The 15,789-nt window shown below is 44.6% G+C and overlaps 1 protein-coding gene across 1 annotated transcript; it reads left to right on the top strand.

Annotated features, from left to right (window-relative positions):
- Positions 1 to 5,939: 5,939 nt before the first annotated feature.
- LOC119397168 (uncharacterized) lies at positions 5,940 to 7,019 on the top strand. Its single transcript, XM_037664607.2, has one exon. The coding sequence runs from the start codon at positions 5,955 to 5,957 to the stop codon at positions 7,017 to 7,019; it is 1,065 nt and encodes a 354-aa protein (XP_037520535.2). The 5' UTR covers positions 5,940 to 5,954.
- Positions 7,020 to 15,789: the final 8,770 nt, after the last annotated feature.

Genomic DNA, 15,789 nt, shown 5'->3' with positions numbered 1-15,789 from the left:
GCTGTGAATTTTCATTGTTTAGAAAACCATTGCTTTAGAAAACATCTGGCGTCTTTCGTTAAGCAGCTGGCGTCTTTTCGTTTTGCTTTAGAAACATCTGGCGTTCTTTCGTTTTGCTTTTACAAAACATCTGGCGTCTTTCGTTGGTTTATTTCATCAATCAACGGCGTCTTGAACAAAATTTTTATTGTTTAACCACGCACAGGAGAAATCTCACCAGAGACTACCTTGGAGGTAAACAATGGCTGCTAATGGGAATGAGAGACAGAAGAAGTCGGCTTTTAGCTAACACTTACACTTCTACTTCTACTAACGTTTTCTACTGGAACATGCCAATGGCTGCTAATGGGGAATGAGAGACAGAAGAATTCGGCTTTTAGTTAACGTGCACGCTGCGAATTTTTTATTGTTCAACAACGCACAGAAAAAATCTCCCACCGGCACCACCTTGGAGGTCAAGATCTGGTACTAGCGTTACGACTGGTTACGCACTACGACTACGACAACTACGAGGGACGAACGGGTGCCGCCTTAAGGAGCTTCGCCCCTAAAACAGCAGGAAGGAGAAGATGGAAGCTTGCGATGAGACACCAGATACAGAAAAATGCCAAGAATCGAAAGACGAAGAACTTAACTTATGCAGAACACGAGGTCCTGAAATAACTTTTAAACAGAAAGGACATTGTTATAAAACGAGAGGACAAGGGTGGGAGTATAGTAATCTGGCCTATAGAAAAATATAAATACGAAGCTCTCAGACAACTCAGCAACAACACGCACTATGAAAAATTAGCCTCGGACCCGACTCAAGAATATAGTAATAGCATTCAACATACGATCACAGTTTTCCTATCCAAGGAAATAATCACACGCTCCGAGCACCGGTTCCTGATGCCTAAAAACAAGCAAGCAGGCCGCTTCTACCTTCTGCCGAAGATTCATAAGGTGTCCGTAGATGACCTGCTTATCGCACAAATCTCGGGCAGGCCTGTAGTATCTAACAACAATACACCCACTGAGTCGCTATTAACATTTCTAAATCATCATTTATCTAAAATATCATCTCACCTACCGTCTTTTGTTCAAGATACGCCTAATTTCCTTCGAATAACAGATTCTCTTAACGAAACACAAACACTCTCGGATCAGGCCATTCTGGTAACATCATATGTCTGCTCCTTGTATACGAATATACCTGTACTGAAGGGATTGAAGCGGTCTCAAAATCACTCATAGAAAGCAAGCAAACACATAATGCTGAAGTTTACCTATCGTTACTGAAATTAGTCCTCACGCTAAATTATTTTGAATTTGATTCGTCCTACTACCTGCAAACTTTCGGCACTAGTATGGGAACCCCTTTTGCGCCAACATGCGCCAACATTTTTGTGGGACAGTTAGAATCAGAGCTGTTGAGTGAAGCCTTCCACCTATCTCCGTTACATAGACGACATATTTATCATATGGGAACATTGCGTAAGCGCACTAAATGCATTCACTGACCACTGTGACATGTTTCACTTTAGTATTAAACTCACCATGCACCATTGTTTCAGTGAAATTAACTTCCTAGACACGACGGTATATATTGAAGCAGGAAAATTAAAGACGACGCTTTACAGAAAACCAACAGACAGACAGCAATACCTAGATTACACTGGTCATCACCCGCAACACTGCAAACAAGGGATACTTGTAGGACAGGCGAGGCGTATAAGAAGGATCTGTAGCGACGACGGTGACTACGTTCACCACTTAAGCAACCTAAAGGAAACATTAGTTAAAAGAAATTACCCGCAAGATGCTCTAAACAAGGTCTACAACGAAGCATGCCATTCTAAAAAGACAGGGCGTGCAAACACGGACACAAGAAAGAAGTCAGGACACCACAAACGCCGACTAACAGTTGTTAGTCGGCGTTTGTGGTGTCCTGACTTCTGTCTTGTGTCCGTGTTTGCACGCCCTGTCTTTTTAGAATGAATATTTACCAACTAGCTCAGCTCTCTGTTATTCGAAGCATGCCAACTAGATAGGAAATCATCACTAGCTCAAAGGGTATTAAATTGAGGTATTAGCACAGCCCAACCAGCCGCCAGCATTTATAACCAAATACTCAAATGCGCTACCAAACATAAATAATATCCTCCGTAGGCATTACCCAATACTGGCAAGCAACGAGCGTCTTAGAAAAGCGTTTCCCGGAGTACCAAAGGTCGTGTATCGCCGCATTAAAAATTTTAAGGCCATGTTAGTGCACGCAAAAATAAACCCTCATTCTACTGTCCACATTACACCTTGTTCTCGTCCAAGATGTAAGACTTGTAAGCACCTCCAAGATGACGTTATAGTTAAAAGCACCAGAAGTGATTACGTCCATCATATAAAATCTAGTTTTACCTGCACTATTTCAAACGTTATCTACATGATCGAATGTTCATATTGTCAAAAACACTACATTGGCGAAACGGGACAACCTGTCAATGTTCGATTAAACGGGCATCGCGCGGACACGGCGAAGAAGTTACCCACAGCAGTGGCACAGCATTTTATTGTAGCAGGTCATAACTTCGACGATCTCAAACTTTACATACTTCAGTCAGATGTCCGGTCCCCAAGAAACAGAAAATATACAGAGTCATACCTTATTCACAAGTTCAATACACTCCATCCAGCAAGTATTAAAGTTTATAAGGGGGCTCTTGATTCTATTCGGTATGGCACATACACAACGAAAGCCAATGAGAGTTTAGCCCTTTTTCTAGCAATTTCGAACCTACCATTGATAAAGTGCCACGTGCTTCCACTGACAATAATTCAGCGAAGGGTATATAGTCCCCTCTCCTCCGCCCCGTTTTTTTTTGTTCCTTTTTTTCTGTCTTTTTTTTTCTCGCCTTCCTTATGACTCACTCAGTTCGTCACTGCGGCCTCTCCCCCCCCCTCCCCCACCCCCACTCTGGCAGTTGCCCTCCCCTTCTCCCTTTTGGTGGAGAGGGCACGAAGCATATACACACAGACGCTAAGGAAATCAGTTCCAGCCTTGAAGAAGACAAGTCCAGTTGTCGAAACGTCGGCTCGAGCACCCACCCCCTGTTTACGGATTTTTTCATTATTACAGGACAAAAATTCATGATTTTTCTTGCAGTTTGAGCACTTCGGTTTTTCAATTTCGAAGGAAAATCCGTCGTGGTTGCCTCTACAGCATGAGTATCGCGCTTGTAGTCGACAGGTAGCAGCCACATGCTCAAAACGTTGGCATTTGGAGCATTCTATCGGAGACGCAATGTACTGGAACACTCGATAACGTGTACAACCCAGAATGGCTTATTCGAGCACAGTTTTTGTGGCAAATATAACGCGGAAATTTTCTGACTATCCCAGTAGCCATACTGACTTGATAGGGGCCCTTTTAAGGAGCACCGAGTGAATACCCTGTTGATCAACGTCCGCACGAACTCTCTTGATGAAGTCTACTCCACAGTTATCAAGCCGCGGCTCGTAAGGCTGAAGATGTATTTCCTCAATGCTTTTAGTTCCCAGAAGGCATTCGGAGACATCTGCACCTGCATCATGTGTGTCCACAGCCAGGCGATTGAAACGCTCATTAGTTCGTACTCTTGCCACGCCATCTGGTGCTACCTCTTCAAAGGCGGCTTTCAATGTGAGTGGATTTTCTCAGGATTCCGTGGCTTTAATATAACGGTTCAGTTTCATTTAGGCATATTTTCAGGAGTTGCATTTGCATGTGCGATCTTCACTATCCGCGACATCGCTAAGGAGGTTTACATTGCATTTTTCTGGGCCTTCAGAAGACTCCACAGTAGCGTCCATGTAGGCAACTGTGGAAGAAGATTCAGACTTATCCGAAAAATCTCCCTGACCTTCAAGTAGACGGGGGGCCTCAAACAGCGACGCGTGGACCTCTCGCTAGCGGACCGACCAGCATATGACTGACTTCATCCCATAATTTTTTTTGTAATAAGTATGTTCATGAGCTACACAGACGTGGCCGGTCTCAAGCACCTTTGTCGTGAAGCAGCTCATGCGGTCACCATGTGATGAAACATAACCTTGGAACAGCAACTCTATATCTCAGAATCGGTGTCCCGATTGCCGTCATTCCGGAGAACACAATCTATATGTTTCCCGACACCTGACATTTGGTTCACTTCATTAATGACCCATATATGAGATATGTGAAAAGCCTTTCAAATGGCAACGTTGGCTGACATTCCGTTTAACCCCTCCGCTGCAACCTCCTTCACTGCCCCGGCCCTTGCGGGAGGCAATTTCGTGGACAGACGTCAAGGTAGGAGATTTCTTATTCGGGGAACCTTGGACAGGTGCCAGCGGCAAGTTCTCAGCATATTCTGTGGAGTTTTGGCCTGTAGCTTCACCAGGCTGCATTAAGGAGCTAGAGTATGCCCCGAAGCTTTATGCCGGTGCATGCACCACCATAATTCGATCTGACTGGATCTCAGGAGCTTTGATAGGGTGCGGCCCGCAAGGTGATCAAAAGTTGCAAGGTGGGTTTGTTTGTGGTATATTTTTTTTCTTACTAGGATAGCGCGAAGTCAGAACACAAGAAATGTACACGCTGTGTGTGTGTCCTCATGTGCCTTTCTTGTGTTCTGTTTCTTGTGCTACCACAGCAATCAACAATACCATCCGAAGGCGCCGCATCCGCTGTCAGAAACATGCCCGATGCTCCTAAATTAAGCGTTGAAGCGCTGTGAGACAGATATACCAAAAAAATTGAGACAAGCGAAACAGCACAGCCGCTACGTATCACTTCAAGCAACACTGCGTATGGTATGGTATGGAAAACTTTATTTAGGTCCGTCGGGGCGTGAACTAGCACGCCCCGACACTGCGTAGACTTGGTATAAATACCTGTTGGCTGCAGTAAGTTATATCTGTGCAGGTGGCTTCCACACGAATAAGCGTGGTTACAAAGTTTAAATTTATCTACAACTCAAAAAAGAAAACGCCAGGTCTGCGCGGATAGCGCACCACAGTCACAGCGAAAGCTGGAAAAGCGGCATTTCTAGAGCCCGTTATAAACTCTCTTGTGGCTATTAATACAAGTACACTAGCAACGTACCCACTACGCCACAAACCTACGCCAGCTTTATATGACCCGCTAGTTACGTAATCCGCATTGTGTGACTCCCGGTCGTTATTTTAACTCTCCCACCACGCTTATAACATACGTTAAAGAGAGAGAGAGAGAATTACCTTTATTGAGACCCTGAGAAAATGGATCATGGCACCCTTATGGGCTTTCTTGGCAACCAATAGAAGTGCACTGCGAGGAACCCACTACGCTATAAATCATAATTTTTGTGAAGAAGGGAAGCAGCCACTATGCAATTTTTCGTCATTCTGCGGAGAACCGTGGTACCCGCTAAATACCTGTAGGACATTATGTTCACTTTGTTGATGCTGTGGCTGATGACGATAAAGAAATAATGGCAGATTCCTTTGTAATGGGTTGGAGGCATTCAACAACGCTCTCGTTGCGCAATTCGCGTTGTGTGACGCCTGGTTACAGAATTCGCGTTGTGTGACTCCTGGTTGTCTTCTACCACACTACATTACATATGTTAATGTGGTTCCTTCTCGACATCAAGCCTGTAAAGGGTCATTTTGCAAAGCATTTTCAAGTACCGGCATGGCCCTCGAGAAAGACGAAGACGACGTTCCGAACGGTCGTGTTTTTGATGTTCTCCGCACCAATGGAATCATCGGCTTCTAGCCGAGGTACTGCTCAGGCTGCTGCCAGTAGTAATGAATACCGCACCGTACTTCCACGTCTGCCAACCGGTAAGCTCGTCACCGACTCTGTATTTCTTCACGCTGACCTAGCCGGCCGCCCCTATCGAGTTCAAGACTTCAGAGATGCCCTACGAAATGCTATCGACCTGAAGGAGATAAGTTCAATTGGACAGTTCCAGATGTCGCATGTCTGGATGGTTACCTGCAAGTCGGCGTTAGCAAAGGCCAAACTCGTTGCACTCAGTGAAGTGATGGTTAAAAACCGCCGCTGCATCGTCATAGACCCGGAGCCGGCAGAGGTCAAGATGAAGCTCTTGTGGCTTCCAGAACGATTGGAGGACATCTATATACGTGAAGCACTTCAACCTTTCGGAAAAGTGACTTCAGTAAGCAGAGAAAGTTGGCGTGTAGCGGACATGGAGGACATGAAGACCCTTAACCGTGACGTTGTGCTCTCGTTAGCCGATGGAGTCACTGTTGCGGAAATTCCACATGTGCTTGCTGTCTGCGGCGTACAGAGTCTTCTATTGATTCCTGGGAGGCCACCTCTGTGCCTCCGTTGCAACAGAGTTGGTCACATACGTCGGCATTGCCGGACGCCTCGTTGTGAAAACTGTCGCCGTTTTGGACATTCTGCGGATGAGTGTGTGGTGTCTTATGCCGATAAGCTAAGGCACCGAACCCGGCCTCAAGAGGATGCCGTTAAAGAGCACATAATGGATGCTACGGAGGTCATTGATGCGAAGGGTGACCTTCCAACAGTTAACGCTATGGACATAAGCACAATGAATACGTCGGTACCAGCAGACGCGTCAACAACCAGTGTTACGTTATCCGAGAGCACCTCCGTGTCCGAGAGATGCGAGGCAACTGCGTGTCGGAGTGAGAAGCAGCCACTATGTGCTGATGAGGCGTCTCTGAACGTCAAGTCAGCCAACAACAAGGACATCACGGCAGATGCTGTCGTCGCTACGAGCAGTGCTCCTGACCAGCGACATAGCCAAGGTAATGCTCCCGTACCTGCTCTTGAGGTGTCCACTAAAATGGACACAGCAGTTCCCAAACGCCGCGCCTCCTACGCATCTGTGTCCTCTGAGGAAAATGACATCAGCGTGCCAAAGCAATCACGTGGTCGGCGACCGTCTCAACACAAAGAAAAGCATCGACGATCAAGGTCCAGACGGCCTGGTGGCAGTGCAAGGGAGGGTTCTCCCTCACCTTTCACGCCTGACAGCTTGGAATAGAAAAGCGGTGTGTAGTCACCATGGCGTCCATGCAGCTCACCTTCGCGACCTTAAATCTACGAGGGCTTAGGTCTCGGCAGAAACAAATGCAACTTCGTCGGCTGCTTACAGGCAAGCGTTTCGACTTTGTCGCAGTTCAGGAGACAAAGCTTGAGAGTGATGACGAGACTGAAAGGGCCCTAAGGCTCTTTCAGCATGATTATAACATATGTGTGTCACATTCTGTGGGTTTGTCGGCAGGTTGTCTTTTGTTACTTAAGAATAATCTCCCTTATTCCGCCTTCAGCTATGAGGTTGACACTGAAGGACGGTTTATACGTTGTGATTTTGTGCTGTATGGTGTTGCATGGCGTTTGGTGAATATTTATGCATTTAATGACATAGGTAGACGAGCTGCTTTCTTTGAAAGTATGGCTCCCCTGCTAGATTGTGATAGAGAGACAGTGCTTATGGGCGACTTTAACTGTGTTTGTGATGATAATGACCGTGTAGGGCGAAGTTCTCGCAGGGACAAGAGCGCTGAGGTGTTGGCTGAGATTACTGAAATTGCGGGACTTGTGGATATTGGAGCCTCATACAGAGGGAGTTGTTCGTACACGCACATTCAAGGACTTTCTCATGCACGTCTCGATAGAATTTACATCTCTTCAACCATTCTTTCGCGTGGGTGGTCATGTGTTACTGAACCGGTATCGTTTTCAGACCATTGCATCGTCATTGCTCAACTAGGAAAAAATTCCAATGTAAAGTTCCGTCCTCGTTGGGCTCTTTGGAAATTTAATTCCACCCTTTTAAGCGACAAAGCATTTACTACTGAGGTGTGTAAAACTATGACCACCTGTTTTAACGCTGATTTACCTTTATTTGCTGCATGGGAGTTGTTCAAGCAAGAGGTGCGCGCACTCGCTATAGAACAAAGTTCTGTAAAATCGTTCTATAAGAAAAACGAAGAAAAGATGTTAGAGAATAGCCTCAGAAGCCTTTATGAGATAGAGTGTGAAGCACCTGGTTCATGTGTTGAAGAAATTGCTAGTATCAAATGTGAAATTCAACATTTTAATGCAGAACGCTACAGAGGCGTGCGTATTCGCTCGCGCAATAATCGAGCACTAAATTCCGAGAAACCAACTCGTCAGGCTCTGCTTGACGAGCATCGAAACGCAATGTCAAAAATGATATGGGAAGTATACTCTAATGGTACTTTGGTGACCAATCCAGATGATATCATGGCAGAATTTGAGAACAACTACCGAAGATTGTTTAGTGCTAGTACTTCTGCTCAGAATGTTCAACTTCTCGATCAATTCGTGTCCCTCATTAAGCCATTAACAGATGAAGATTGTTCACTTGTAAGCGGTCCTGTTACTCAGAAAGAGCTAGAACTTGCCATCGATCAATTGCCTTTATCGAAAACACCAGGCCCTGATGGAATATCAGGTGAATTTTATAAGGCTTTTAAGGGACGTCTATGTCCCATTCTAATGAGAATTTTCTCAGAGGCGTTAGAGATCGAGGCTTTTCCACAGTCTTTCACAAAAAGTCACACAATTTTGATTCCAAAGAGTGCTGATAAAGAAAAATTACGTCATGCTGATGGTTACAGGCCCATAACGTTATGTAACGTAGACTATAAGATTTTTGCCAAGATTTTAGCTAATCGGTTGCAGTTTGTAATGTCGATTGTTGTTGGACCCCATCAAACATGTGGACTGAAAGGCCGTTCTATACAGACTAACATCCACATCGCTCGTACTATTCTAGATTTTTGCTCAAATTCTTTTGACCAACTTGCATTACTGCAAGTTGACCTCGCAAAGGCATTTGATCGTGTTTCTCACTCGTTTCTGTTTTCCCTTTTAAAGCAAGCTAATGTGGGCTCAACATTGTTAAAAGGAGTGAAACTTTGTTATAATAATTGCTCTACGCGCCTAATAGTGAACGGTCATCTCTCGCAGCCTATATCTATCAGCTCTTCTGTTAAGCAGGGATGTCCTATGTCGCCGCTCCTTTTTTCTCTATACTTAGAACCGATGTGCTTGCATATTATTCAGTCTCACAATATTCATGGCTTCAGACTGCTAGAGAATGAAGTTAAAGTTTTAGCATATGCAGATGACATTGCCTTTTTTTGTACTGACAAACCCAGTATTGAAAGGATTGTTGATGCAGTAGAGCAATTTGGTAGCGTCTCAGGCGCACAGGTAAACTATTCTAAGAGTTCAGGTTTGTGGTTTGGGTCATGGGGATCTACACCTGATCAGTTTGCCGGTATTGAGTGGTCTGTGGTGCCACCAAAATATCTTGGTGTTCCACTAAGTGCACACAAGTCAAGCGCACAGTACTGGAAAGATAGGGTGGCAGGCCTTGAGCGTTATGCTAAATCTTTTATACCACATAACCTTTCAATTTTCGGTAAAGCGGAAACGTGCAACAAGTTTTTGGCTACAAAACTTTTCTATGTACTACAAGTGCTGCATTGTGCTAGAGCGCATATTCAGAGCTTTCATCGTAAATTTGCAACATTTATATGGTCATCAACATATGAATCCATGAGACGAGACAATCTATTCAGACCAGTTAGTGCAGGTGGGCTAGGTCTAGTACATCTGTACGTGTGGCAAATTGTATCTCGCTACTTCTTTTTCCGCGACGCTTCTCACCCTATTATTCGAGCATTCTTGCAGGTAAACCTGGTAAATGTGCTACCTGATCTAGTAGTTTCATCCGATTGTTCTCCACGACCATGTTTATGGGGATTTATGCGAGAAGTTTATTTCTCTGTTCGTTTTTTAACAGTTAGGTTTTCAAATGAATATTTGTACTGCGTATCACGCAAAAATCTTTACAGAGATTTAATAGCGATGCTGTTTCCGCCACCACTTTATCGTGCAAAATACTTGGGACTGCCAGGACATGATGTCATAGATCGAGTACGTAAAATGCCGCTGACACCATCGACAAAAACGTTCTTTTTTAAATTACATTCAGAGACTTTGCCTGTGAAGACTTGGCTTCGTTCAAGAGACATTTTTGTGTCGTCCGTTGATTGTCCTCTGTGTGATGTGCCAGAAACAATTGAACATTGTTTTATAGACTGCAGAGATGCAATCTTATTTTGGGATGTGCTCCAACGAACTCTTCAAAAAGACTTTGTGCTAAATTCCCATTCCGTGCGATATCTCTTGCCAGCGAGTTGTAATGACGTACCATTCGACATGTTTCTCCTCATTGGAATGCATAGCCTGTGGAAGACGCGCATGTTGCAGAGAAACGCAGAGCCGATAGTTTCCTCAACAGCCCACTTCATTAGGTTGGTCACTCAGCTAAGAGATGTCTACGAGCAAATGGAATATCAACCAGAATGGTATACGGCATTGGTGAGGTGCTTATCCTTACCGCTGTTCTAGCACACAATTGAAAAATCAGTTATGTGATGTATCCGCTATAGAGGTGATTGCGAATTCTGTAGTGTCTTCTGTTCGTCACTGTGTTGCGATAAGAGCATAATCAACATATTAGTTCTTTGTCTGTATTCAATTGCTTTCAAGTGATATCCTATGTTGAATAAATACCATGAAAAAAAAAAAAAAAAAAACACCGGCATGGCCCTGAGGTAGAGCACTGGGCTCCCACTCAGAGGGCCCAGGTTCGAACCTCGTTCCATCCCGGATATTTTTTCTTATTTCGTTTTTTTCTTATTTCGAGCGATAGTGGTTACGGACACCGGCGGCGGCAGCTGCGGTCAACTACGGCGCCAAAAACGGCCCTTGTTGTTGTGATCTCATAACAGCTTTCGCTGTAAAATGCTTACCTGCAACCTTTACCACACTCCCGTGTGCAGGTGTCGATCATCTTTCTTCTTGTTTGACGAACACAGGAAACTGCAAAGCAAGGATTGTCCCATTAAACGTAGATGCTAACGTTTCAAATAGCTCGCCTGTTTTGAAAGGCTTTTTAATATCACAATCGCTTACCCATATATGCGATCATTCACTGCCTACTCGGGGCGTTATTGTGAAGTATGCAATGCGCAAAAGTTACTATTTTGTACAAGTCTCGCGATATAAACAGCCTCTTAAATTTTTGGCGCATGCTAATGCTTCCAATTTTTCAGAAGGACTCTAGAATATAATATGGAAAACGATTCTCTCATTTTGTGAAAAGCATTCTGTTAACTCCGCATCATTTCGGACCTCGTCGAGGCATGTCAACAGAACTGTCTCTGTTAAACCAAAAAGACCTAATATTGCGAGGGTTTGAGGAAAAGAAACTAACACTGTGTTTTCGTAGATTTCTCTAAAGGATTCGGTAGAATTATTCATACTACCTTGTTCATAAAATTAGAGAATTGCGGATTTCGCAACTTGCCTCCTGAACTTCTTGAGCCGTACTTGAACAAAAGGAAATACTGTGTCAGCGTTGGAAATGGGCAATGAAGTTAAACACACAAAGGGGGATCCTCTAGGAAGTATATTAGGACACGTGCTTTTTAACATGCATATCAACGACTTCATAAATATTACCGATGAGGCCAGAGTAGTACCTTGCATCGATGATAATGCCCTTTCTTTGCAGTCGTACATCCTAGAAACGTTTTCGCAGCTTGCCAATACTACGTCACGCAATATATGTAGCCGAAAGTGAATTAATTAGAGGTAAATGCAAAAAAGAAAAAAAAACGTACCGTTTACGCCGATCGCAAAATGTGCATGTCGTGATTTGCAAATGTTTCTTGGAAATGAAATAGTTCTTATTGCAGCTGATGTGAAAACACTGGGGATAACCTTCAATAAACACTTAAAATGTTATGAGCACGTAGAGCACGTAACAGCAAAATTCGCCTGAGTGTGTGCTATACATTGTAAATTCCGATACACTCTTTCTGAGAAAATAAAGGTATTGCTTTATAAATTTACATTTCCTTCTCACGCAAACTACTGCGCAGCCTCGTGCGGGGAACGACATCCAAAAGTGATATAGATAGGCTATCTCCCTTCCAAATAAACCTTTACGTCACGTTACCCAGACTGCGTATGACGCCCACACAGGACTTTTCTGAGCTCTACGTCCTTCCGTTTTATCAACTGTATAGTTTTTTAATCGCAATTAAGTACGTGTGCAACGTAAGATGCAATGACAGCACGTTTATTGAACGGCAATTCCGAAAAACCCGGTAAAGTTCAGCACGATATTAGAAATTGCCGAATGTGGGTGGTTCCTTTCTCGCGGATTGAACCAGCCAGTAATAGAATAAAGTGTAGCATGCCGACGCCACTCATGAGTGAATCGACTCATGAGTGAGTTTGCTGACCTATAATCCCACGCATGTGAAATCTGCAGACAAAGCGGAGCTGTGGTTGTGCTCTATTCTTATCTGTTGTTGGCACGTATTCTCTACTGCATTGCTCTTCCGCTTCTTGGCTCGTATTTGCTGCTGAACGCTTGCGTTCAGCCCCTGCTTCTCTAGCACTGAGCTCCGGATCAGCTTGTTTTCGTTGGCGTAGCGCTGCTCCTTGCTTAGCGAGGACCGACGGATCTTTGGTTCTTTGCCGGCGTTGACTTTCCCGCAGCAAGCGCTTGCTTGCGTTCTATACGTTCAATATCGGATGTTTGCGGGGCGAGGACCGGCGAGCGAAAGCAGTAGTAGAAATTTTTGAGGTAGATATAAGAAGGCGCTCATTTCTGCGACCAAATAGGGAGCACGGCTAAGCGCCCAGGGAACCACCGTCTGAAGCGCGGGCCCTTTTATCCTTCCATTCTCCCTTCTCACCACCTGGCGTGCACTTATTGGCTCGCTCCTAGCAGCTGCAGCATGCGCCTCTAGGGTGTGCACAGCAAAGTACCGATTTTATTTTTTTGTTTTGCGGTGTAGTGAAAATATTGTGGCAGCTTCGTACTAGTGGTATCAACCCTCAAGAAAGATGAGTGGTTCTGCGGAAAAAAAAAGGCGCTAATTTTTTTCTCCCAAGTGGGGACACGGCGAAGTGCCTCCTTAAGAAGAGCGCACCTGGCTGGCCTTCCCTGTTATTCTTTATTTTTCTCTTTCTTCTCATTCTCTCTGTTTCTTGTATTTCTTTCTTTATCTGTTTCATTCTATAGCTTTCCTTCTCTCTCTATTTCTTCCTGTTTTTCGCTCTTTTTATCTTTTTCTTTCTTGCCTTTCTCTCTCTCTTTCTTTGCTTTTTTCTCTCTCTCTCTCTTTGTCTCTGTTGCTCTCTTTCTTTCGCCTTCTGTCTTGCTCTCCGTTTTTTCTCTCTCTTTTTCCGTCTGTTTCTATCTCTTTCTCTCTCTTTCTAGGTCTTTCTCAGTCTTTCTATATTTTTATGTATTTATTCCCTTTATCACAGCAAAGCTGCATGCCTCTACCCCCAACGGTTTCGTCTCCGTGGGCAAAAAAAGACCGCGTCGCGCTCGGACGCGTGAGCAATAAATGCGTGTGCAAAACAACGGAGTCGTGCTCGGACGCTCCGTTTCAAGGGTGCATATTCTAAATTTAACAGACGTTCTCGACGCCGCTCCTTGTATGCGCTCAGCGTAAGCGACGAAGGTACGATGCTATGAACCGCTTCAAGGGTGCAGATTCTGAATTTATTAACGTTCTTCTCCAGAGTCCGCCCTACAAGTTAAACAACATTCGCTTCAACCCACAGACTTTCGAACGTCTCCCCGACGAAAGGGACATAGACGAAGACGAGGTCGAGAGGCTGATGGACGTCGACGACTTGGATGACCCAAAGCAATGCGTCATGGCTGTGAGTGCGTCGAGTCAGACGGTTGTGTACGGTGAAATATGCATGCCCGGTCTACAAGACCAGACGCACTTCTTGGCCATGCTCCTGGTGAAGGTCAGGCGCCAATCTCACTTCTGTACGATTCTTATGCGGAAGATCATTCAAGCGACGTCGCAATGAGTAATCGTTCTGGGTGTTTACAGCTTCGCTGTCCAACCATCTTCGCTACGTGACTTGGAGCCATAATTTTTTTTCTCTCGCTTTCAATTTGCTCTTGCTTTCTGTTTTTTCTATCTCTTTTTCGTGTCTGTTTCCTTCTATCTCTTTGTGTGTCTTTGTCGGTCTTTTCTATCTTTTTATGTCTTTATTCTCTTTATTTCTCTCATTTTTTTTGTATTTCTTTCTATTGCTTTCTTTCCGTCTTTATGTCTGTCTTTCTTTCTCTATCTCTGTTTTCTCTTTCTTTTTTATGTTTCTTTCTTTCTCTCTTTCACGTGTTTCATGTGCTCCACTACGCCGAGCAGAGCTTTCCTTAACGCTCGCACCAGCTGTACTCGGTAGTGCGGCGTGCCCAATTCTTATGGCGCATACCCACCTGAAGAGTTATGCACGGCGGAGCACAAGTTACCGATAGCTTAAACAGCTTGACTGTGAAGAGAATGAAGAGAGCGCGTGCCGGTTCATGATGATGATAGTTTTTTACGACGAAGCACAAGTTACAGACACCTTAAACAGCTTCGCTCTTGAAAAGCTTGTTTTTTGCTGTTGTATTTGATTCTGCTACTTCGGGCACAGCAGGTGGGCATACCGAAGCATGCTTAACCGCCGCACAAACAGACTCAAGCGCGGTCGAGCACACACAGTGCGCTCATCAAGTAAACCTAGAAGCGGACAAACAGGACGGCGCTTGATCATCTTCTAAAAAGCTAGTGCGTCACGCTCAAAAATCTAGAAATTTCTTAGTGCCGCCGAGCTTGCAGTGGCGCTGCCATCAGGAGCAAGTACTTTCGCTACTGCCTGATTACGTATCGTAATTTTTACACTGTCGGACACCTCGAAATACGCTACTTGTTTCTTTAGACATGACATTGTCGTATTTATCGTTATTTTTTCACATTCTTTATTTCGAGGACCTTTCCCACTTCGCCGTTTAGAACCGCAGCTCGGGCGCTCTGACGGAAGCAGGGTATTTTATTCATTCACTTAAGACGACTCCAAGGCGAAAGCCATGTTTTTCTTCCCAGTCCGGCCAAGAGTCATCTACCGCGGGATTGGCAGCTCAACTAACTTCATTTGCAATCTACAAAGTACACGAGAGTAGAGATGTCTGTACACTCACACGAATGGTGCTATTTTAGTTATTTTTCGGGGACATTCTTGACCCAGCAGGGAACCTGCAGGAAATGTCATCTGTATCCCAACCGCGAGCGGGACACGAAGGACCGCGAAAAGGCGAGAGCCCCCACATGAAAATGAAGGAGTACATTCCAGCTGGAAAGGAGCATTTCCAGCTACATATCCAGCGGGAGCACCAATATCCAGCCGGAAGAGGTGCATTTTAACTGTAAATTTAAGATTGCTTTGCTGGAAATAACATGTTCCAGCTGCAGCTGCATTTATTTCCAGCAGAATGGGCATCATTACAGCAGTCAACCTTTCCAGCTAAAGCCAAGGAGTGCCTGTGACAGCTGGAATACTGCTATTTCCAGCAGGCAGCATTTCCAGAAGCCGGAAGGTGTTTGCAGCAACTGGAAACAGCCATTTCCAGCCGCTTAAACTGGAGTACAACGGGAACTATAATGGCCAGCTGGAAAAAATTCTGTTTGAAACACCTCTCCCAGCTGGGTTCCATGCTACATTGCTGTGAAAAACTTAGACGGCTAGTATTACTTAAGAGCCCTGTAGTGCAGAATTCCGCCTATTCTAGGAGAAGATTGAGAACAACACAAATCAAGTTCGGCACGCAGCTACAATTATTGTACAAAATGTTCAACGCTTCCACGGAAACAGGCTTAAATGAAAAGAGACAATGGAGCCGA

The sequence above is a fragment of the Rhipicephalus sanguineus genome, chromosome 6 (assembly GCF_013339695.2).
Source record: "Rhipicephalus sanguineus isolate Rsan-2018 chromosome 6, BIME_Rsan_1.4, whole genome shotgun sequence".
Taxonomy (NCBI): Eukaryota; Metazoa; Arthropoda; class Arachnida; order Ixodida; family Ixodidae; genus Rhipicephalus; species Rhipicephalus sanguineus.
The sequence above is the reverse complement of the archived record's forward strand: the minus strand, read 5'-3'. Positions and strand labels throughout refer to the sequence as shown.